Source organism: Brachyhypopomus gauderio, unplaced genomic scaffold (assembly GCF_052324685.1).
Source record: "Brachyhypopomus gauderio isolate BG-103 unplaced genomic scaffold, BGAUD_0.2 sc75, whole genome shotgun sequence".
NCBI lineage: Eukaryota > Metazoa > Chordata > Actinopteri > Gymnotiformes > Hypopomidae > Brachyhypopomus > Brachyhypopomus gauderio.
The window spans coordinates 149,067-169,808 of NW_027506896.1; the positions used below are offsets into that span (position 1 = coordinate 149,067).

A 20,742-nucleotide genomic window follows, 5' to 3' on the forward strand; every position below is an offset into this window, starting at 1 on the left:
ATTTAACCATACAGATTCCTCAGGCGTCAAAGCGTACAACAGTACATCAGACCTTTATTGGTTAATCTAATATTGTTTTTTGTATTATGATGTCTGGTGATTAAACACTTAGCTATTTCCGTATAGTTCCGTATAGTTAAGTGCTGACGAGCATAGCTAATTAGCTTAGTTAACATTACTTTGGCTAACGCAATCTTCACTAACTAGCAACTGCGCTCGTTATTTATTTTTTAATACAGCAAATATCAGAAGGAATAAGCTAATGCCACTAACGCAACACCCTAAGCCAGAGTTCAACAGGTCATATTCCAGTCGCGACTGGTTTGTTTTATGATTTACGCCAGATCATGAGTGCGTCACAAAAATGTTTCAACACTTTTTAATACATCAGGTCGCCGCCTATTAAGTTTACTACGTGTCAAAACCTTAGCAAAAAGAAATTTATTCAAGTGTACTATGAGTAGCCTATACTTTTTTTTTTTACTAGAAATGTTCCAATTTAGTCCGAAAAAGTATTAAATTGGTATACGTTCTAGTCCACTTAAAGTATGTGGTCTGTATATATATATATATAGGCTACTTGCTATACTTATATTGAAATATACTTAATAAAATGAACTTTAAGTTTACTACCTTTTTGCTAAAGGAACACTATATAGTGAATAGTGAGTGGAGTTGACCATACCGGACACATCACATTACGTTTGTTAATCAACCTGTCGTGGACTTGAGTCTGTGGAGAATATACACAGAGACAGTAAGCTCTAATATAGACCTTTGTGGCATTCCCTGGTCTGTACAGTAGAAAGACAGGGCAATGAACGCTTATCACCCTGAGTGAACTGAGTGAACTTAGTGAATCTTTGCTTAAAGAGTATTTGCTTTGACCCTTGAGCTCAAAAGCACTGGCTTTTCCAGGGAGAACGGAGATTCTTTGTGATTCATACAGTGACATATAGAGGCAGAGACACTGAAATGGAAGCAGGATCGAGCGTAAGTGCTGTGAGGAGCCAGAGAGTCTTGTTTGGGGAGCAAATTCTCCCAGCACTCATCACCATAAAGGATGGGAAGATACACAACATCCTGCCTGATGTGGGAGCCACTCAGCACACAGCTGGAGAGGTGAGCTGGAGTCTCAGTATGGCAAATGTCCCCTGCTGGAGACACAGGGTACTGAGAGAGTGTGTGTGTGTGTGTGTGTGTGTGTGTGTGTACATTTTTATGTATCTCATCTGTCTGCAGCCATGTATCCATGCCCTACTTTAAGCAGGTTTGGACAAAATTAAAATTTAGATGGAATAATTCAATAGAAAAGTGTCAATCACAAGGAGTGTAAGTTGTATTTCAATTTGCAATGTTGTTTGCAATGTTTTTTTTTTTATCAATCTGGTCTAAGAAACTCATCCTGTAATCAGCAGGAGCACCGTGTTTCTCTTCAGTTCGGTGTGCTGCGGTGCATGAATAGTTAAGCGTGCGTTCTGTGTGAAGGTGCTGGATGTGGGGAACCGCGTGGTGATGCCAGGCATAGTGGACTGTCACGTTCACGTTAATGAACCAGGCCGAACCACCTGGGAGGGGTACTGGACCGCTACACGGGCCGCAGCAGCAGGAGGGGTGACCACCATCGTGGACATGCCCCTGTGAGGACACACACACACACACACTACCTGCATGTATCAACACATTCACATGTAACAGTAAAGTTTTTCTCCTTTGTGGAAGCAAAGAAAAGTGAATCAGACCAATGAGCAGCGATGTCCTTACCTTCACCGTCCACAGCAACAGCATCCCACCAACCACGAGTCTCCAGAACTTCAAAGACAAGCTGCACGCTGCTGCTGGCCAGTGCTTTGTGGACACCGCATTCTGGGGAGGGGTCGTCCCTGGCAACTCTGTACTAACACACTCGCTGTCTGATGCCCTACACATCGCATTAAACATTAATATATTTTGTATTTTTTTCCCTTTTTGCATCTGATTTATTGCAGACAGTAATGGAGCTGAATCAGGTCTGTTGTCTCCGTCTCTCTCCACTCACCCAGGTGGAGCTCAGGCCCATGGTGCAGGCCGGGGTGGCCGGATTCAAGTGCTTCCTCATCCACAGCGGGGTGGACGAGTTTCCCCATGTGGGGGAGAGTGAGCTGCACGCTGCTCTGAAGCAGCTTCAGGGCACAGGCAGCGTTCTGCTGGTGAGACGCCCGTCTCCCTCCCCCTCCTCCACACTGCTACACAAACACGCCCTTGTGCGAGTGATGTTGCTCTTCTGAGATCCCTGCACTCGCTAGAATAAGTGCACATGTAGCAGCCACGCCAACGCGCTCTGAGGAGATGCAGTGAATTTAATTCGCCCTTAATGAACGGCTGTATATTTATATTGCATTTACAAACCTTGTAAAGGACATAACAGTGTGGTAATTAATAGCACACTATGGGCCACTTAAAATAACCTATAATGCTATAGCACAAAATGTGTTCACTGTAATAACATGGCCATCTGATGCCTTTAGTTTCATGCAGAGAAGGAGGTCCAGCAGCCGTTGGCAGAGGACAGAGGTAATCAAACATCAATTCCACAGTTAATTCTTCTAATTATCTTTCGTGAGTGCTACCGTGACTTTAGAAGCATCGTGTGCATTGCTGTATTCCTTAGATTCACTCCCTCGTTAATTTTTTTCATTTCATTGCAATAAAAATGAGAAGCTTGTCATAGCAGATGGACCCGTTACCCTGTTCCTCAGATCCATGCGAGTACTCCACCTTCCTGAGGTCAAGACCTGACAACATGGAGATGGAGGCCGTGCGGACAGTTACTGAACTCTGCCTGCAGTACCAGTGAGCTGAACTAACACAACTGCTGTATTAATGCTAGTGGTACCAGTGAGACCAGTCAGTTAGTTCAGCACTGTCCTAATATTCACTGCATATACACACCACAAACATCTTAACAGTATTTAGTAACTAAAAACACCCCATGTGCATGTACAGTGACAGCCTGTGGCCCGTCTGCTGCCAAACACAGTTTTTGTTAAGTGTCCTCCAATGTTTTGGACTTCAGTAATGCTAATGTGAGATTTCAAAAGAACCTCATATGTACTATATACAGAGGAAGCACAAATGAGAGTGTAGTACCCAAGGTTTCCTGAGAAACAGAAAACAACAAGACAGGAGCTTTTAATCAGCTGTGCGAGCCAAAGTCTTCTGGGACAGTTGATGTTCATAGTATTCAAAATAGTAAATGTTTGCATCAGGACGTGTGATTACAGTTCTAAAGTTCAAAGTCAGGTCTTTCTCCTTACGTTTCCTCACTTCAATGCAATGTAAAGAGATAAGTCATTAAATATATATATAGCTACTAGCTACAGTACTCTGCTCCTTTGCTCCTCCTCTACTATACTGTGCACTCTGGTAGGATCCCTCACCTTGAACCAAACCCAGATCCTGGACACTTCCAGTCCACAGTAACAGCAATTACTGCTGACCGGGGTAGTTTGGACAAACCAGGCATCCTGTTACAGTGCCACAGTTAAAGTCATTGATCTCTGCAGTATGCCAGCGTTTGAACATGGGTACTGTAAGGTCTTATACACCTGTTAGCAGTGGGTGTCACTTAAACACCTGAACTCAGTAGTTCCTCCCATTCATGTTGCTCTATTTATGGATTAATATTTAATATCCAATTCTGTGATCATCAAAAGAACAATAGTCAGTAAAAGTAATAGTGAGTGTTTTTTTTCCTATAGAGTGCGATGCCATATCGTGCACCTGTCTTCAGCCCAGTCTTTGAAGCTTATTAGGGCAGCCAGACAGGCTGGGGCTCCCTTAACGGTGGAGACAACACACCATTATCTCACTCTGTCAGCAGAGGGCATCCCATCCGGGGCCACTCAGTTCAAGTGCTGCCCCCCCATCCGTGGCATAGCCAACCAGGTAGCTCGTTTCCCGAGCGAGAGTCTCTCACTACAGCTGCAGACATTACTGCCAGGATCAGATATTGGAGCACAACAGCTTATCAAACCATAAGTGTGAGCTAACAGGGGCTAATAAATATACCCTCACTAAAGCACACAGTATAAAACCATGTGATCAAAAAGGCGTTGGACTGGCATCCTGTCTATATTGTATCCAAGACTGGGTTCTTTATCTCATGCCTTTGGGGACCACAGCAGAGATTAGCGCTTTCCCTGAAGTAACACACCTTTTTTTTCACTGGCAGACCGAATCAGATCAGATCAGATCAGTCAGTCGGGAGCAGGGAAATCAATACAGTGCACTGAGTGGCAGGAGCACCTGTGTGCTCATCTGTGTTTGTGCATTCAGGAGCAGCTATGGTGTGCGCTGAGAGCCGGAGACATAGACATGGTGGTGTCCGATCACTCGCCCTGCACGCCGGACCTGAAGCAGCTGGAGTCTGGCGACTTCAGTCAGGCGTGGGGAGGAATCTCCTCGCTCCAGTTCGGTAGGTCGTGATACATGTCTCATGAAGGCCAGCAGAATGACTCAGCAGCGAATCAAGAGCTGTTTACCAGTTTGACTAATAATTGACACTACAGACACCGCAGGGTTAAAGATCAAGTCTGTCAGCAACCATATTCATCAGCATGTAACAACAGAAGTAACAACAGAACAGAAGTTAAAATAATGTTAACTGTACTGACTTTGCACAGATGTGACCATGTGATACTTCTGGGAAATGTTTAAATTGTACTTGACAGTCGATTGTTTTTGTCTGCAGGTGATTTGTAATCTCTCTCATGTCTCTGGGTTTGACCATTAGGCCTGTCTCTGTTCTGGACCTCAGCTTCTCAGAGGGGGTTTTTACTTCCTGACGTAGTAAGACTCTTGTGTAAAGAACCTGCACGACTGTGTTGCCTTGACAACCAAAAAGGCAGGCTCTTGCCAGGTTACGATGCAGATTTAGTCATCTGGGATCCTGAGAAAGAATTTATGGTGAATAACAGATAATTTTGTATTTCATAGAGTGACATGTTTTAACAGTTCTGCAACATAGTAGTAATCATTCTAGAGCTTATTTGTAAACATTTGTGTTTTGAGAATTTAAGCATTAACAAGTAAATTTCTTCATTTTTCCTTTTCTAGGTGAAAGAGCAAAACATCCATCATAAAAATAAAGTGAGTTATTTATGCATTCTTACTTTTTGCATAATTTTAGCATGCATTCATCCTCTCTCATTCTCTTCCTCCCTCTGTTTTCAGTTGACTCCATACCTTGGTTTGACTCTTCAAGGAGAGGTTAATGCTACCATAGTTCGGGGAAAGCTCGTGTATTTCCAGGGCTCCTTCTGCCCAGGGCCTGTAGGACAGCAATTACTCATCAACCAGACCCCTGTCCACGCTGCTCTGTGAACATATAGCTGATTTCGGGCATTTCACCCAAATGACCATATATATTTCTCCGTATACATTCCAAATTCAGTACTGTGGTATCTGTATTAAACGAATATGACCATGATCATGCAGTCATGTTGCAGTTCATTAATGTTTCATAATGCCACATATATTACAGTTTTTAAAATCCCCAGGTGACATTACAGTATATAAATTACTATACCTTGCTGTAACCCCAGAGAGCATTATAAGAATTATGTAAATACAGCGGAGAGCTTCAGAGCGAAGGTCAAAGGTCAATGATAATGTTGATATAAGAGCCCTTATGCTCGTTACAAAATTGAAGAACAGATTGTAACTTACACAGTCAAAAGATCACGAAAAAAAGTTTAGTTTCACACAGTTTCTCATCCTGGCCAAGCCATCTGCTGAGGAGACGTTAATGATTGCCACTCCGCCAGCAGCAGACCAGTTTAGGATTTAAACACACTGCTATACATTCATGTCGAGGCTTAATTTTTTACATACTTTAAAAGTGGCATGTTAGCATAATCGTATATAAAAGGTGAAACCATAGGAAAAAATCCTTAGTGTACGTGTTTGTTGTCCAGGGACTGGGAGGCGATTAGTCGGGAGGACTGACCTGAGTGAGACAGGGTAGGTTACGTACCGCATGCCAAAGTTTCTGGACCTTTATCATCGACACCCCCGGCTGCGACGTTTGCCACCAGCATGTCGTCTCTCTCCGTTCCACCGCCACAATGTCTCTTAAAGTCCTTTACGGTCCCGCATCGCTATTTGTTTGGACCAGGACCCTCAAACGTGCCTCCACGAATCTTGACAGCTGGATCACAACCGATGTTAGGTCATCTACATGCAGAAACTATTGAGGTAAAGTGTCACGAGAAAATGAGACATGCTATATTTAAATCGCCGTATTGTAAAATAAAGTATATTATTTATTTATACTAAGTATATAGTAAAATTTGACATAGCATATCCAAAAATCTGTACCGATTGTTAAGTGTACATTAACAATTAAGTGGGAATTATTCTAAATCAACAGGATACATGACATTAAAGTAATAGGGTGTATTAGAGGTCTGCACTCCCGCGGGACCCGACAGAATATCTTGCGGCGCGGGACAAAATTTAATTGTTATTGGCGGGAGCGGGAGTTGAATTAGTCCAGGCGATGCGGGAGCGGGACCACATATACATGTAGAAAAATCCCGCAAATTAATAGTCTAGAAAATTATAATAATAACAACGCAATGATTTCCATGCATAAGGAACAGGACGAAAACAACTAATCATTCAGTAAGTAAGCAATAAACTAATTCAAAATATTGGCTAAGCAACTGATCACGTGAACATGAAGTGTGCGTCATTTTGTCATTTTGATACAGAAATGGCAGAGACTGTAGACCAGGGGTCGGCAACCTTTGAGACATGGAGTGCCAACTTTAACATGTCCAGTCAATGAGTGTGCCACTATGGCGGCGAGTTTAAATTGTTGACCGAGGAGGGGGGGAGGTGTAAATCGACACAAAAAGTATTATATCGCGATCGATCTCCAAGTTTAAACGCCTCCGACGTTCGCGCGAGGTGTGCGTGCGGAGTCGCGCGCTACGGTCACTCGCGAAAGTATAATCCATTAATATAATAATTTATATTAAAATATATGTTTTTGCTGATGCTGGTCCAGCGTGTCGCGTGCCAGTGACTATGCCTCGGTGTGCCAATGGTGGCACACGTGCCATAGGTTGCCGAACCCTGCTGTAGACGGTCAACCAGTTTCAGCTGTGGAAAATTCTATTAAAACAGGCGAATACACCACAATTAAGCCAACTACAGGAAAGTCTGATGTATGGAAGTCATATTCCATTGTAATTAATGGAGATGGAAATCGGCTTGTTGTGATACATGTCAGAAAGTGTTGGTGTACGTCACCTAACGGGATGTGTTTGGACTGTGATAAGAAATGGGACAGCGCGATCAATCGCTATATTGCTGTTTTAATAAATACATAAGAAAATTTCAAGTACTAAATCTAATTAATTCAATTCATATTAGGATTGCGGGCGGGGGCGACAGAAATGTGTATGTGGTGGGCGGGTGCGGGATTAAAACAAGCGATTTTTTGGCGGGAGCGGGTCTAAAACAAGCGGGAGCGGGATTAAAAAAGCAGTCCCGCGCAGACCTCTAGGGTGTACCTCTGCTCTCTTTCACAGGGTTGCCAACTCTCACGCATTGAGCGTGAGACAAACGCATTTGACCGTTTTCACACGCTCTCACGCCACACTTCCGATATCTCACGCCGAAAAAAAATATCCAGTTTATTTACCTCAGATCTAAATATATGATTCAATACGTTACTAGTTCGCTAGCTCTGGCGCCATCCACCGGCGATATAACACTGAATCTGTGGTGTCCATTTTACGTTCGCCAACCCCCCCCCCCCCCCCCCCCCCGCTCAAAAACTTCCGTTCGCTACCCTGCTTTCACGTGTAGTCACACAACCTGGCCCATGAAAACGTGTTCATTACAATGAGACAAAGTACTTTGGAATAGGCATACGTGAATCTTCAGTGGCAAAATGTAATTATATTTTGTATGAATTTATCACTGGAGAGAAGTTAATACAGATACTTCCGAGATCGAGTCCTGAATTTATTTGAATTCTGTCTTAATTCAACTAGATTATGGATCATATCAAGAGTGGGGTCCAGTATGCGTTTCAGACGCAGAACCGGATGACGCTGGTCGTGAGTGGTCCAGGTCACGCTGCAATGGAGTGTGCCATCTTCAACTCGGTGGAGCCCGGAGACTGCGTGCTGGTTGCAGTCAACGGCATCTGGGGGGAGAGAGCTGCAGAGATAGCCGGGAGGATAGGTAACGAACTGCACGCCCTTCAATCGTAATTGTAGATGTTCAACGTGGATGTTCAGTGTTTGTCATTTTTAAAAATGCATTTTTGATATGTGACAGGTGCCAAGGTGAACACGATTTGGACATCTGCAGGGAGGTACTTTGGAAATGACGAAATTGAGCAGGTACTGTGGCAGTGGCAGGCAATCGCCATAACGGAACAATAGCTAGATGTTTGAGCCATTGCTGCACTAATACCTCGTGTCATTATTACATCGATAGGCATTATCCAAATATAAGCCAGTGCTGTTCTTCCTTACACATGGAGAGTCTTCTACAGGAGTGGTGCACCCCATAGATGGCATCGGCCAACTCTGTCACAAGTGAGAACATTTACCTTGCAGTATGGAAGCAGAATATCTGCAAACTCCATGTGTCTGACATTTCCTCTAACTTCTCCCTGTTCTTTGTGGCCTTCATGTAATCTCCTCTCTTTGTGGGTAATTCTGCTTGTCTTGCACATGTACATCTTACATCTCCACTACATAATAAAGTGGTTTGCTCTCCTGCTGCCTCTCAGGTACGACTGCTTGTTCCTGGTCGACTCTGTTGCAGCCATGGGAGGTTCTCCCATCTACATGGACAAGCAAGGCATTTATATTTTATGTTAAAAGCAACACACACACACACACACATACACACACACACACGTTAGCAAAGCCAACATAGATAACTTTGGTACTTTGGTATACATGGAAGTGCCATGTACTGACATATTACTTATAAAGTATCCACACCTGTAAACACTGAATTTTAAAAAATACATGATGGATTCTGCAGATATTGACATTATGTACACTGGCTCTCAGAAGGTATTGAACGTGCCTCCAGGAACCGCACCCATCTCTTTCAGCGAGAGAGCATGGTGAGAGAACACGAGACTTCCAGATGAGACCTGCTGTTCAGACTCGTCTCCAAAAGGGTAACTTCTCTCTGTACCTCTCTCTATCAAACCAGCAACAAAATCTTCAGCAGGAAGACAAAGCCAGTGTCTTACTTTCTGGATCTGAGCTGGCTGGGAAATTATTGGGGTTGTGATGGAAAACCTGCCCGTGTGTAAGTATGTGAAGGAATGAATGTTTCACTTATATTTTGACTTTCTGAGAACCCAAAGGACACATTTCAGTCACACAGCTTTAACATCCAGTCAACAACACACTGGTGAGAAGCAGCAGTCACCTGCATACAGCCCAAAAAAAGAGACATGCTATATCCTATGAGCTAAGCTGCACCTTCTGCAAACACATCACAAATAACTGTTCCTTCTCTGTAGCTATCACCACACTGGACCTGTATCTTCATTGTACAGTCTGAGAGAGGGTCTGGCTATCCTTGCAGAGACAGTGAGAGCTTCCTCCATCATATAATAATCCCTATAATTAAGAATGACAATATTTGGTAATATGATTGTTTAAGTAATAATAAGTAATAATTTAAGTAATAATTTAAGTAATAATACTTAGATAATCAAACTAATGTAAATATGGATTAAATATGGATATTTCTTCATTTTTACAGGGCCTTGAAAACTCATGGAAACGACATAAAGATGTGGCAGAGTACTTTCACGCAAGCCTAGAAAAGATAGGCCTGAAACTCTTTGTGGAAGAGAAGGTAGTATTATGTCGAGTGAACAAATATCACAGAAGAGCCACAATCACACATGGATTGCTAAACTGTGAGCCACGGGCTAGCGATATTACAGCATGGTTTATTTCCAGGTTTTGTTGTCTTGTGTGATAGAAAGCAAGATTGCCCACGGTTACTACAATAGTAGCTCCACCAGGATATGACTGGAGAGAGATCACAGGCTATATTATGAAGAATCACAACATTGAAATCTCCGGAGGCCTTGGTCCCTCTGTTGGCATGGTAAGGAGTTGCTTAATGGTGGTTCATCACTCCAAAACACAGGAGGACAGTTCAGATTCATCATTTACTCTTATCTTAAACCATGGGATAGATTTCATTAGTGAAATAATCTGAATAATAATAAAACATGACAAAACTTCCACTTTTTCAATACAGCTCTATGTACATTACATTTTGTTGACAATTTATTTTGTGTGTGTAGTACTGATTCATGTGCATATTTGCAGGTTCTGCGTGTGGGGCTTATGGGTTGTAACAGCAACAAGACTTACGTGGACATGATTTTAGAGGCTCTCACCGATGCCCTGAAACATTGCCACAAGAGTAAAGTGTGAACACTGAATTACACAGTGACTTACTCAAACAGATTGTTTATCTTCACAGTGAATTTGTAATATATATATATATATTAGTGGTGGGACTTTAACGCGCTAAAAAAATTAACGCATTTTAACGCATTTAACCGACGAGACACTTTTGCACCGTGGAATGTTTCTCAGTGCGCGAGTTCCGGGCATACAGATTATATGGACGCACAATAAGATGAGCATGATGGAGATGACTGAAGAGGCTACGTTGGTGGATGGGAAATTTAAATATAAGAAACTTCCAGATGGAAGTACAAACAAAAATAGTGTTATTTGCACTTTATGTAGGAAGGAGTTCGCTTATCACAGGAGCACTTCCACCCTTGTTACCACCTCAACGCAAAACATGTTGCGACTAAAGCTGGGCGTACACTGTGCGATATTTTAAATCGTGTACTCAGCTCCAGCTCAAACTGTACGACTAAATCGCAGGGAGAGTCGGCTCGTGGAGCTGCTTCAACAGTGCGATACTCTCACGAGGAGCGATTTGAATTTCAAACATGTTTGATGTTCTTGCGACGCTGCGATTTCTGATCGGGAGTTGGTCGTGAGGTATGAATCGTTCCTCGTTTACCTGTGTAAACTATACTATGCACGACACGCGATTGAGCCGAAACGAGTGAAAAATCGGCTGAAAATGGGCCAAAAATCGCACAGTGTACGCCCAGCTTAACGCGCAGGTCAGTAATGGTAACTTAGCTGCTAAATGTATTCCTAGTACGATAGGGTGACCAAACGTCCGTAATTCACATCCTGTGAGGAAACGTCCTGGTTTTTAAATTACCTTCATTGGACCATTAAGACTGGATTAAACTTTCGCGAATGGCGCGCGACTCCGCACGCGTTTATACATGATGCGTCACATTATTTGTGTTGTCCGCTCCCTGTGGTCGAAGATAAATGCTTACAAGAAGCGCTGCGAATTGCGTCAACTGATGCAAGTTACGAACTACCGTCCAGGGGTGAGTTTCCCAAAACGTTCTTAGCGCCAGGTACTTCTTAACCTCGTACGTAAGAACGTTTTGGGAACTCACCCCAGAAAGACAATGTCGAAGAAAATCCAGCAGCTGTATGATGAGGAAAGAATTAAAACAGGTTATTGTGAAGAGTGCCACAAATGTGGCTCTGACTGGGGATCACTGGACCTCTGTTAGCAACAAGAATGATCTTGGTGTGACAGCTCATATTATAGATGATGAATCTATAGATGATGAAGATCCAGTCATTTGCTTTGAGCATGCAGAAGACCACTTCTAGGCACTATGGAGATGCCTGTGGCAGAGGCCTGGGAAATTAAAGAAAGTCTACCATCTAAAATGGTATTAAAAAACATCTTCTGATTTACTTCAATTCTTCCAATATCCTGAGCAAAACTCCCTAAATTAAACAACATTTTTGGTCAGAATTTCCAATGTTCTGAACTGTTTTCTGCACACTACACATATATTGGTCTTCGTAGTAGACTGGTGGAAAAATAAACAAGATGTTGAAGTTTATGATTATGTTCATTGATTCATTCATCATTCAAACTTAAATGAATATTTCTCATGTTAAATACTGAAATGCGATTAAAATGCGATTAATTTCGATTAATTAATTACAAAGCTTCCGATTAATTCGATTAATTTTTTTTTGATCGCGTCCCACCCCTAATATATATATATATATATATATATATATATATATATATATATATATATATATATATATATATATATATATATAAACTGGCAATAAATAATAATAGCTTTAAATAAGCTAACGCCAAATTAAAATATTCTTTAAAATGTCTGATGTATTGATGTATAATTGATCTTTTTATGAATCCTACATGCAAAAAAAATTATGTATTAAAAAATGATGTATGTAATAGTGTGTGTGTGCGTGCGCGCGCCTATCTGCAGAGCATGCCCAAACGACTCTTAATTTGAAATCGCGCCTCTCTGCCTAGCCACAACAGGAAGCGCTTTTAACGTGAAAGCGCGGGTTTTAGTAACGACATTGGGAGGAATACGTCTTGGAGTTTTAGCAGCCATATTATTTCAAGCTGGGAGTTTAACAGTAACATTTGTATAAATCATGGCCTGTCGAAGAGGTGCGTTAATCGTACTAGAGGGCGTAGATAGGGCAGGCAAAACTACGCAATGTAAGAAGCTTGTCCAAGCGTTACAACAGAGCGGGCGGCCTGCTGAGATGATGAGGTTCCCAGGTAAATCATTTCACTTTAGCCAACATGAATGAAGTAGTTTCACGTCATATTTCAGACTGTACTTAATGGAAACTTTCAAAATTGCTTTAACCGTTGTTTGTCCTGGGATCGTAGTCAGGATCACCATGTCTTATTTTGTGCAAATAGATAGAACAACAAAAATAGGCCTGCTTATAAGTTCGTACCTGGAGAAAAAGAGCAACCTGGAGGATCATACCGTACATCTGCTGTTTTCTGCAAACCGCTGGGAGTTGGTGTAAGTCCGTGTTCACAGAGGATGAACAAGCCTCTCGTGATCTCTTCTACTCGTTTCTACTTTTCTTGGACCAGCTGACAACTCCAAACACTTCATGTAGCTAAATCACAGGAAAATCAGACATCACACCTTGCAGCTAGCAGAAAGGAGAACAAAAGTAGTTATGTGTCTCTTTCTGCCTTTAACTGGTGGATTTATATGAAATTTATATGGTCACCAATGTCACGTTCACCTGAGGAAGGTCAGAAGCTGTTCTAAGGTTGGATTGTACAGAAATTGCAGTTATTTTGTGAAACAAAAATGTTATAGTTTTTCTTCTTTAACATGATCATACAATAAAATTTTAAAAGATGTGAGTTAGGAAAAGTAAAAGGATAGCGCAAAGACAACAGTCACCCTGGTAGAGCGGGTGCTGCCACGGGGTCTGCAGGACTACCGGACAGGGGTGAGTTTCCCGAAACCTTAGTAGCGCTAAGTACTTCGTAACCTCGTATGAAACGTATGAGGTTAAGAAGTACTTAGCGCTACGAACGTTTCGGGAAACTCACCCCAGGACTGTAACTCCCTCCATGGACCAGTCACAGCTATTTAAAATTATTTTAAAATTAGATATTGTCCTGTACGTTTTCTCAATTTAGTAACAACACAAGATAACTGCAAGATGAAATACATTTATTAAAAAAACATTGTTCATAACAGCAAATCCATTGTCATCCAAAACTAGGTGCCAGGGGCTGACAGCCTTCTCTCCACATCCATATCTCCACACCTCTCCCCATCTCCACAGCTCTCCACCTCCACCTCTCTCTCATTTGGAGGTGTTCCAGCGCACAGTTACTGGCACCAGTCATCAACTGGCTCTGCTCATTAATAAGAACCCAGAAGTGCCTTAACAGGCATGAACTGGAGCATAGCATAGCACTGTAGGGAAGCAACTACCTTTAGTCAGCATATTAATTCAGGCCTTGTTATTGTTTAGTTATCCTGTAACCTAAAAGTAATTGTTTCTAGAGGCACCATTTGTATATGTCTAAAATATCCATTCCTTCCAGGCCATTAATGAAACAGAAGCTGGACCAGGGAGTTACCCTGGTGGTGGATCGTTATGCCTTTTCTGGAGTAGCTTTCTCCAGTGCCAAACCTGTAAGTGCCAAACAGTGCAGTTTCAGTTTGAACCAGTGTTCACATGAGCTGAAGAAAACCCCAAGTGTGTATGGGTGATGTGTGTGTGTAGGGCTTCTCCCTGGAGTGGTGTATGCAGCCAGACGTGGGGCTGCCCAAGCCAGACCTGGTGATCTTCATGCAGGTCAATCCTGCTGCTGCGGCCCAGCGAGGAGAGTTTGGCGCAGAACGCTACGAAACAAGTGCTTTCCAGCTTAAAGTCCAAGAGAACTTTGAACAGCTCAGAGAAGATCCCTCAGTCAACTGGAAGGTAAGTACTTTTTTTTTCTTTCATTACTTGTGTGACCATGTTGTCATGTAAATGTGTTTCTCTGACTCTGGTCACTTGTCCCAGGTCATCGATGCTGATGGAAGCATTGAAGAAGTACACACAAATATTAAAATGTTGTGTGAAGACGCTGTCAACTCTGCTAAGAATCTGCCGCTCGGCGAGCTCTGGAAATGAACGACCATCAAGAAATGTGTTGAAAAGGCCAAATTCTTAGAGCAGCACTCATTTCAATTGTAGCTTTACCCTGATGTAGAGGAACATCCCTTTTTATACATATGTAATTAAAAGATGAGCACATGGTCCTTATTTTTCATTATTTCTTGTACATTTTTCTTTCTTAAAATGCACTATTGAGGAAATATATAATTTTAAAATAAACCTGTGTACATGTACTTTGAACATGAAAAAACATACTGTATTACACAAGCTAACTTGGTCTGTAACCTTTTCATCTTTGCTTTCATTCAGATCTTGCTACAGACATCAATATAAGCAGTATCGAGAGCAGAGACTCAAACCTGTGCTCCCAACATCCACCAAAAAGTGAATTATGGCAAGTCTGCATTATGGTTGGAGAATAAAAGGCACCAGATCACTTGAAAATAAAGTGTTAAGCCTCAAAATGGATACAATGCAATGTGAATATACATGCAGTTAGAATCCCAGGGGCCTGTGTTGGTGACCTCTGACCTCAGGGCTCATGCAAAATGAGAAGAGCAGTCAATGTGGCTGCAGAGCAGAAAGCTGGGGCTGGCATAGGGGTGTACGCCACCGTGTGGCAGGGAGGCCTCATGGCACTGCTACTACTGCTGGCCTTCTAGTCCTTCACTGTGCCAAACGGTGCCGTTTCAATTTCAACCAGTGTTCACATGAGCTGAAGAAAACCCCAAGTATGTGTGGGTGGTGTGTGTGTGTGTAGGGCTTCTCCCTGGAGTGGTGTATGCAGCCAGACATGGGGCTGCCCAAGCCAGACCTGGTGATCTTCATGCAGGTCAATCCTGCCGCTGCGGCCCAGCGAGGAGAGTTTGGCGCAGAACGCTACGAAACAAGTGCTTTCCAGCTTCAAGTCCAAGAGAACTTTGAACAGCTCAGAGAAGATCCCTCAGTCAACTGGAAGGTAAGTACTTTTTTTTCTTTCATTCTTTCGTTACTTGTGTGACCATGTTGTCATGTAAATGTGTTTCTCTGACTCTGGTCACTTGTTCCAGATCATCGATGCTGATGGAAGCATTGAAGAAGTACACACAAATATTAAAATGTTGTGTGAAGACGCTGTCAACTCTGCTAAGAATCTGCCGCTCGGCGAGCTCTGGAAATGAACGACCATCAAGAAATGTGTTGAAAAGGCCAAATTCTTAGAGCAGCACTCATTTCAATTGTAGCTTTACCCTGATGTAGAGGAACATCCCTTTTTACACATAGATAATTAAAAGATGAACACATGGTCCTTATTTTTTATTATTTCTTGTACATTTTTATTTTTCTTAAAATGCACAATTGAGTAAATAAATAATTTTAAAATAAACCTGTGTACATATACTTTGAACATGAAAAAACATACTGTATTACACAAGCTAACTTGGTCTGTAACCTTTTCATCTTTGCTTTCATTCAGATCTTGCTACAGACATCAATATAAGCAGTATCGAGAGCAGAGACTCAAACCTGTGCTCCCAACATCCACCAAAAAGTGAATTATGGCAAGTCTGCATTATGGTTGGAGAATAAAAGGCACCAGATCACTTGAAAATAAAGTGTTAAGACTCAAAATGGATACAATGCAATGTGAATATGCACGCAATTAGAATCCCAGGGGCCTGTGTTGGTGACCTCTGACCTCACGCAAAATGAGAAGAGCAGTCATTGTGGCTGCAGAGCAGAAAGCTGGGGCTGGCGTAGGGATGTACGCCACCGTGTGGCAGGGAGGCCTCATGGCACTGCTACTACTGCTGGCCTTCTAGTCCTTCGCTCCGGGGGGATCTAGCTTTGAGCTCTGGCAGTTGAACAGCCACTCTATTCTTCGTCCTCACAAAGACAGGATCTCAAACTCCTCATCTTCAGAGTCAAAAAAGCGTTCAAGCCGGTCAGAGTCGGAAAAATCTGCAAGGGACATGACCAGGTATCAATTTCATTTAGAGCAAAATTGCTTAGACCATAAAATAAATACAAAATGAATATATTTCCAAAGACAGATCAGAACCCATGGGAATATATGGGATTACCTGGTGTGAGATTAAGGACTTCAGTATTGATTAGATGTGATGGCTGACTGTCTACCAGCTCAAACATGGGAAGCCCTCCTCTACAGCTCGACAGCTGCCAGAGAAAAGTGTTAATAACAACTAAACTGACAGGAATAATTCACAGTTTGAGAAAGAGCCACTGAATATAGACTCACTTTGCGAATATGCACACACCAGTCATCAAAGTCGTCTTCCGTCGGACAGAAGAAGCCCTGGGAGAAGAATCAGTGTTGGGTGAAGCAAGTTATTTGCCTTTTAATGTCTCTCACCCAGGGGGAAAAACATTTATAGGTTCATAAACAAGCTAAACAGATAATCAATACAAATTAACGAATCTAAACCAAACAGCTGCACCCCTGTTCTGCAGGCACTTTCAGGAGCTAGGGCCCGTGGGTCGAGTGCTACTCACGGCAGCTATGGAGGGGTCCAGTTCGCAGATGTGCATGCGGCAGGGAGGGTGCTGGCAGTGGTAGGAGTCGTCCTGAACCTGCCCGCTTTCGCACGGCTCCACCGCACACTGAGTGGTGTGGGGGTCCAGGTAAATCAGCTCCTCGCCTGTAGGTAGGAGTGTGAGTGAGGCACAGTCACGCAGCAGTCTGCAGCGTTCTGGCACCGGCACGAACGCCTCCAGCCGGTGAGCGGTGCTTACCGACAAAGCCGATGAAGTAATGTGCGCTGTTCGGTTTCCCGCCGATCACTCCTAAAGACTGAGGCATCGTGAAGCATTGCTGCGGACGACAAGCAAAAGAATCATACATCTGCAGCCCACAACAGTGCAAAATCTGTAAATAAAAACTCTTGCCAGTGACTCACCTTTAGTGTTTCGATGTACGCCTCGTTGATGTCACTGAGTCCCAGTCGGAGGGGGATGAGCAGCACCAGAGGTTTCCACAGCACGCTGCTGCTGTCCTCCACCAGCGCACACGCCCCCTCCGGACAGCCGTTCATCTCTCGGGGGGCACACGCCCCCCTCTCAAAGTCCAGCCACGGCATGCACAAGCGCTCTGCAGGGCGCCAAAACACACGAGAAACACGTGATTTTCCTCCAAACACACGTGGCTGCTGTGTGTTATGGCTATTCTTTCAACGGATTGATTAAAATTCTGCAAAGTGGACATTTTTGAGTATCAACCTAATTAGCTGGGTTATATGATATATGGGTTGACATTGCTTTCTTAGTTAGTTCATATTCTTTTTTTTAAATAAATGCCAGCTCACTGATTTCCTCAATGACCACAGTGTTATCCATGGCGACGTGAACAGCCAGCCGGCTCCATGTGTCAAACACAGCCAGTTTCCTACACGATGTTAAAACATCGTGGTAAGAACAATTTAAGCCACATGTACAAAAACACTCAAAATACAGAAAGGCTTGCTCATAAAACAGAACCTTACAGCTGTAAATACACTATGTGTGTCCTATATTTGTAAATACACTATATGTGTCCTATATTTGTAAATACACTATATGTGTCCCATATTTGTAAATACACTATATGTGTCCTATATTTGGCTGGGACAAAATAACCGAGTCATCAGTCCCATTTTCCATTATATGATCCTTCAAAACAGATCTGTGTGGGATTCTCGGCTTACTTGAGCACTTGTGCCACGGTGTTAGGCCCGTACCACTGGCCTATAGACTTGCCCTCTCCCACCCCCATCTGAGCTGGAGGAGAACGGTGGAAAGTAAGTTGTACCACATGCAATCGCCAGCCTGCCTCATAGCCACTGTCACAGCATGGCTGGGACAATGTAATAAAAAAATATGCCATTCAAGTACAGGTTGAGGTTCTACCTATTTGGTGGATGGAATAGTAGCTGTCCTTCTTGTCTATGAATGCATTCAGGATACTGGTGTACTCCTCTTTCTTCCGTTCACCTCTTACCCACCTCCAGTCTGATTTCAAAAACAAACAAATTAGGTGCTAATTTAATGTCTGCGTGGGATATGGATCTCAAATGTGACAGGAAAATATTTCGACTGAAACGAATGCAACAATTACCTAAGAAGCCACAGTGTCCTGGATGGCCCTACCTCGAGTTAAGTGTCTGCGCATCAAGGCTTCGGCGAGGATCATCTGGCCACACCGCAGCATACACCCCCAGCCCGTGTCAGACGTAGGCCCTGTGCCTCCTGTAACAGTAGGACAGCAAATTATAAGTCCACCCAGCTAGACGAATCAGTACATCTGCTTCGTGCTTATGATCTCATGCCACGTGTGACTCTCACCAATTGGCTGGAAGTTCTTTCTGTAGGTGAACCACAAACGTGAGGTAATGTCAGACAGAATATCATCCTTCTCTGTGAAACAAAGAATACATCTGAATCATACTTTAGCCTGTTAAGGGACATTACAATTCCACATCCTTATTATCTACCCGTTAGTGCGTTAAACTGTTTCCCCAGAATCCAGACGGGCTCCGACGTCTCCGGGAAATCCTCAAACTCCCCGAAGCGCAGTGTATCATATGTAAGCGTGGCTGTTCCAGGAGCAGGAGAGAGAGGGCTGTTAGTGTCACAAAGTATCTTACAGACATCCAGAAACAATAAAACACACTGACACTAACTAACATTCCTATATTCCCATCCTGACAAGCACCTAATGAGTCATGACACCCAACAGGACACAAATGTGCATCACCGCATCTGTGTGTTTGAACACACACTGTCACAGCGGACACCGTGTTACAAGCAGCTGGGTCCAAACAACCATATAAAAACTAAATCTCTCATTCCTAGATATGACATCCAGTCCATCAGATCCGTAAAGCCCAGACACCGCCGATAATATACACCGGTGAATGTTAATTTGACGAAATAGCGGCAGAAATGTAAAAAAAAATGCAAAGTAATTGTTTGCTTCGGGTATCCTTACCTGCGTCCATCCCGACAGTGACTCACCCTAACTTGATCCCCGATTTCTTCGTGAAACGTTGTTAACCAATAGCGAAAAAGTTCATTGTGTCGTGGATGAACGTGGCCTATAATATGCCATCAAATCGCCCACGTGGGCGGGGAACCGACTTTTTGTAGCCAATACAATTCCTCCAAAGCGGTGACGTCAGCTCCAGCTAGCATGGATAATGCTAAAAACATGACAGTGTCGAGTAGGAGAAGTTGTTCTTTTTCTTTGAGACGTGAACCTGCATGTTTTCCTCGTGTTGTTTTCGATTATTTGCACGATTATACATGATTTCAGTTGCGACATGTACAAAAAAACCTTGCGTGCACTGTGAACACTGTGTCCATTATTTTTCCACCGTCAGGAAAAGAAAAAAAAACCAATGTAAACAGGAAGTAAGAAGATGAGCACTTCAACGTTTCTTTGTTCGTGGACTAAATTTAATAATTATTCCACCTGTGATGCTTTCTTGCAGTTTTACTTACAATATCTAAAAAAGAAAAGAACAATTTACAAAACATATCACCTCATACCAAACCTCTCGTCCAGCTGGGCCGGTTACCTAGTTACAGTAGGAAGGCCGCAGTCTTGGTTACTGAGTCATGTAGCTAGTAGCTAACTAGCTAGCATACTGGGCACATTGCGCAAAAAACTGGTAGCACGACACTCTTAGCTACTACAATCATCTCCTTGAATATCTTGATTTCACAATAACTTTAGAGAGAAAGACACACACACACACAAGTCATTGTCGTTTAGCGTGTGTAGTTTTATAAAAGAAACGTTCCCCCTGCAGTGTCAGTGATAGCTCTAAAAAGCCAAAGTAGGTCAAGTTCCCGCGTAACAATACCATCATTGGCCACTTGGTGGCAGTGAATGGTCATTTATGAAGTAATAAAAACCATGCTGCAGTTATAACGCTGTACTCTGAAACTCTAAATATTAGATTACACATGGCTACGCAGACAGTGTATCAAACTGATGAAGAATAGCTGTTTTCCCAGTAGTTATTTAAAGACAGGTTGACATAGTTCCACTGTTAAACAACGTGATCTGGAGCATGTCCTATGGGGCTTGTTCTATTCTGTCGGACCCAGTAAAAAGGTTTTTGCAAAGTCTTTGATGATTGTGAAACCAATACTCCATTAACTGAACAAC

General features: G+C 42.8%; 5 protein-coding genes and 1 long non-coding RNA gene across 8 annotated transcripts; 4 read left to right on the forward strand and 2 right to left on the reverse strand.

Annotated features, from left to right (window-relative positions):
- The first annotated feature begins 588 nt into the window (after positions 1 to 588).
- Positions 589 to 5,477, forward strand: LOC143491463 (allantoinase, mitochondrial). 2 transcript variants are annotated; one of them, XM_076990490.1, is made up of 11 exons: positions 589 to 1,122; positions 1,489 to 1,640; positions 1,780 to 1,894; positions 2,043 to 2,189; positions 2,508 to 2,553; positions 2,739 to 2,832; positions 3,741 to 3,927; positions 4,318 to 4,456; positions 4,775 to 4,947; positions 5,098 to 5,130; positions 5,215 to 5,477. In XM_076990490.1, the coding sequence occupies exons 1-11, from the start codon at positions 976 to 978 to the stop codon at positions 5,362 to 5,364; spliced, it is 1,383 nt and encodes a 460-aa protein (XP_076846605.1). In that variant the 5' UTR covers positions 589 to 975; the 3' UTR covers positions 5,365 to 5,477. The 2 variants fall into 2 exon arrangements, with proteins under 2 accessions (XP_076846605.1, XP_076846606.1); XM_076990491.1 differs by lacking the exon at positions 589 to 1,122 and having other exon boundaries at positions 1,559 to 1,640; positions 1,723 to 1,894.
- LOC143491465 (uncharacterized) lies at positions 3,307 to 6,497 on the reverse strand. Its single transcript, XR_013125207.1, has 4 exons — positions 6,361 to 6,497; positions 6,017 to 6,229; positions 5,154 to 5,311; positions 3,307 to 4,930 (listed from the first exon to the last, which is right to left on the reverse strand). It is a non-coding gene; the product is annotated as an uncharacterized LOC143491465 (long non-coding RNA).
- On the forward strand, positions 5,782 to 12,157 carry agxta (alanine--glyoxylate and serine--pyruvate aminotransferase a). The gene is made up of 11 exons (XM_076990492.1): positions 5,782 to 6,237; positions 8,049 to 8,241; positions 8,338 to 8,402; positions 8,500 to 8,600; positions 8,798 to 8,868; positions 9,058 to 9,142; positions 9,235 to 9,333; positions 9,551 to 9,620; positions 9,796 to 9,891; positions 10,021 to 10,149; positions 10,377 to 12,157. Exons 1-11 carry the CDS (start codon positions 6,079 to 6,081, stop codon positions 10,482 to 10,484), a joined length of 1,176 nt encoding a protein of 391 aa, XP_076846607.1. The 5' UTR covers positions 5,782 to 6,078; the 3' UTR covers positions 10,485 to 12,157.
- Positions 12,158 to 12,400: 243 nt separating this feature from the next.
- On the forward strand, positions 12,401 to 14,741 carry LOC143491421 (thymidylate kinase-like). Its single transcript, XM_076990389.1, has 5 exons — positions 12,401 to 12,726; positions 12,874 to 12,982; positions 14,035 to 14,125; positions 14,217 to 14,414; positions 14,499 to 14,741. The coding sequence occupies exons 1-5, from the start codon at positions 12,597 to 12,599 to the stop codon at positions 14,607 to 14,609; spliced, it is 639 nt and encodes a 212-aa protein (XP_076846504.1). The 5' UTR covers positions 12,401 to 12,596; the 3' UTR covers positions 14,610 to 14,741.
- A 107-nt stretch (positions 14,742 to 14,848) lies between these two features.
- Positions 14,849 to 15,899, forward strand: LOC143491422 (thymidylate kinase-like). Its single transcript, XM_076990390.1, has 3 exons — positions 14,849 to 14,988; positions 15,355 to 15,552; positions 15,644 to 15,899. Exons 1-3 carry the CDS (start codon positions 14,986 to 14,988, stop codon positions 15,752 to 15,754), a joined length of 312 nt encoding a protein of 103 aa, XP_076846505.1. The 5' UTR covers positions 14,849 to 14,985; the 3' UTR covers positions 15,755 to 15,899.
- atg4b (autophagy related 4B, cysteine peptidase) lies at positions 15,876 to 20,374 on the reverse strand. Of its 2 annotated transcripts, none has more exons than XM_076990385.1 (13): positions 19,558 to 20,374; positions 19,061 to 19,162; positions 18,912 to 18,983; positions 18,717 to 18,815; positions 18,477 to 18,578; positions 18,275 to 18,347; positions 17,897 to 17,976; positions 17,492 to 17,682; positions 17,328 to 17,406; positions 17,088 to 17,233; positions 16,834 to 16,890; positions 16,658 to 16,751; positions 15,876 to 16,535 (listed from the first exon to the last, which is right to left on the reverse strand). In XM_076990385.1, the coding sequence occupies exons 1-13, from the start codon at positions 19,565 to 19,567 to the stop codon at positions 16,462 to 16,464; spliced, it is 1,179 nt and encodes a 392-aa protein (XP_076846500.1). In that variant the 5' UTR covers positions 19,568 to 20,374; the 3' UTR covers positions 15,876 to 16,461. The 2 variants fall into 2 exon arrangements, with proteins under 2 accessions (XP_076846500.1, XP_076846501.1); XM_076990386.1 differs by lacking the exon at positions 19,558 to 20,374 and adding an exon at positions 19,282 to 19,353.
- Positions 20,375 to 20,742: the final 368 nt, after the last annotated feature.

Excerpts from the sequence above, each read along its gene's own strand:
- LOC143491463 (XM_076990490.1), top strand. The coding sequence starts at position 976 with ATGGAAGCAGGATCGAGCGTAAGTGCTGTGAGGAGCCAGAGAGTCTTG. Across the intron at positions 1,123-1,488 it reads CTCAGCACACAGCTGGAGAG|GTGCTGGATGTGGGGAACCG; the intron begins GTGAGCTGGAGT and ends TTCTGTGTGAAG. Across the intron at positions 1,641-1,779 it reads ACCATCGTGGACATGCCCCT|CAACAGCATCCCACCAACCA; the intron begins GTGAGGACACAC and ends CACCGTCCACAG.
- agxta (XM_076990492.1), top strand. The coding sequence starts at position 6,079 with ATGTCGTCTCTCTCCGTTCCACCGCCACAATGTCTCTTAAAGTCCTTT. Across the intron at positions 8,403-8,499 it reads GAAATGACGAAATTGAGCAG|GCATTATCCAAATATAAGCC; the intron begins GTACTGTGGCAG and ends TTACATCGATAG. Across the intron at positions 10,150-10,376 it reads TTGGTCCCTCTGTTGGCATG|GTTCTGCGTGTGGGGCTTAT; the intron begins GTAAGGAGTTGC and ends GCATATTTGCAG.
- LOC143491421 (XM_076990389.1), top strand. The coding sequence starts at position 12,597 with ATGGCCTGTCGAAGAGGTGCGTTAATCGTACTAGAGGGCGTAGATAGG. Across the intron at positions 12,983-14,034 it reads GCAAACCGCTGGGAGTTGGT|GCCATTAATGAAACAGAAGC; the intron begins GTAAGTCCGTGT and ends CATTCCTTCCAG. Across the intron at positions 14,415-14,498 it reads ATCCCTCAGTCAACTGGAAG|GTCATCGATGCTGATGGAAG; the intron begins GTAAGTACTTTT and ends CACTTGTCCCAG.
- LOC143491422 (XM_076990390.1), top strand. Across the intron at positions 15,553-15,643 it reads ATCCCTCAGTCAACTGGAAG|ATCATCGATGCTGATGGAAG; the intron begins GTAAGTACTTTT and ends CACTTGTTCCAG.
- atg4b (XM_076990385.1), bottom strand. Across the intron at positions 17,977-18,274 it reads ACCGTGGCACAAGTGCTCAA|GAAACTGGCTGTGTTTGACA; the intron begins GTAAGCCGAGAA and ends AACATCGTGTAG. Across the intron at positions 17,234-17,327 it reads TTACTTCATCGGCTTTGTCG|GCGAGGAGCTGATTTACCTG; the intron begins GTAAGCACCGCT and ends TCCTACCTACAG.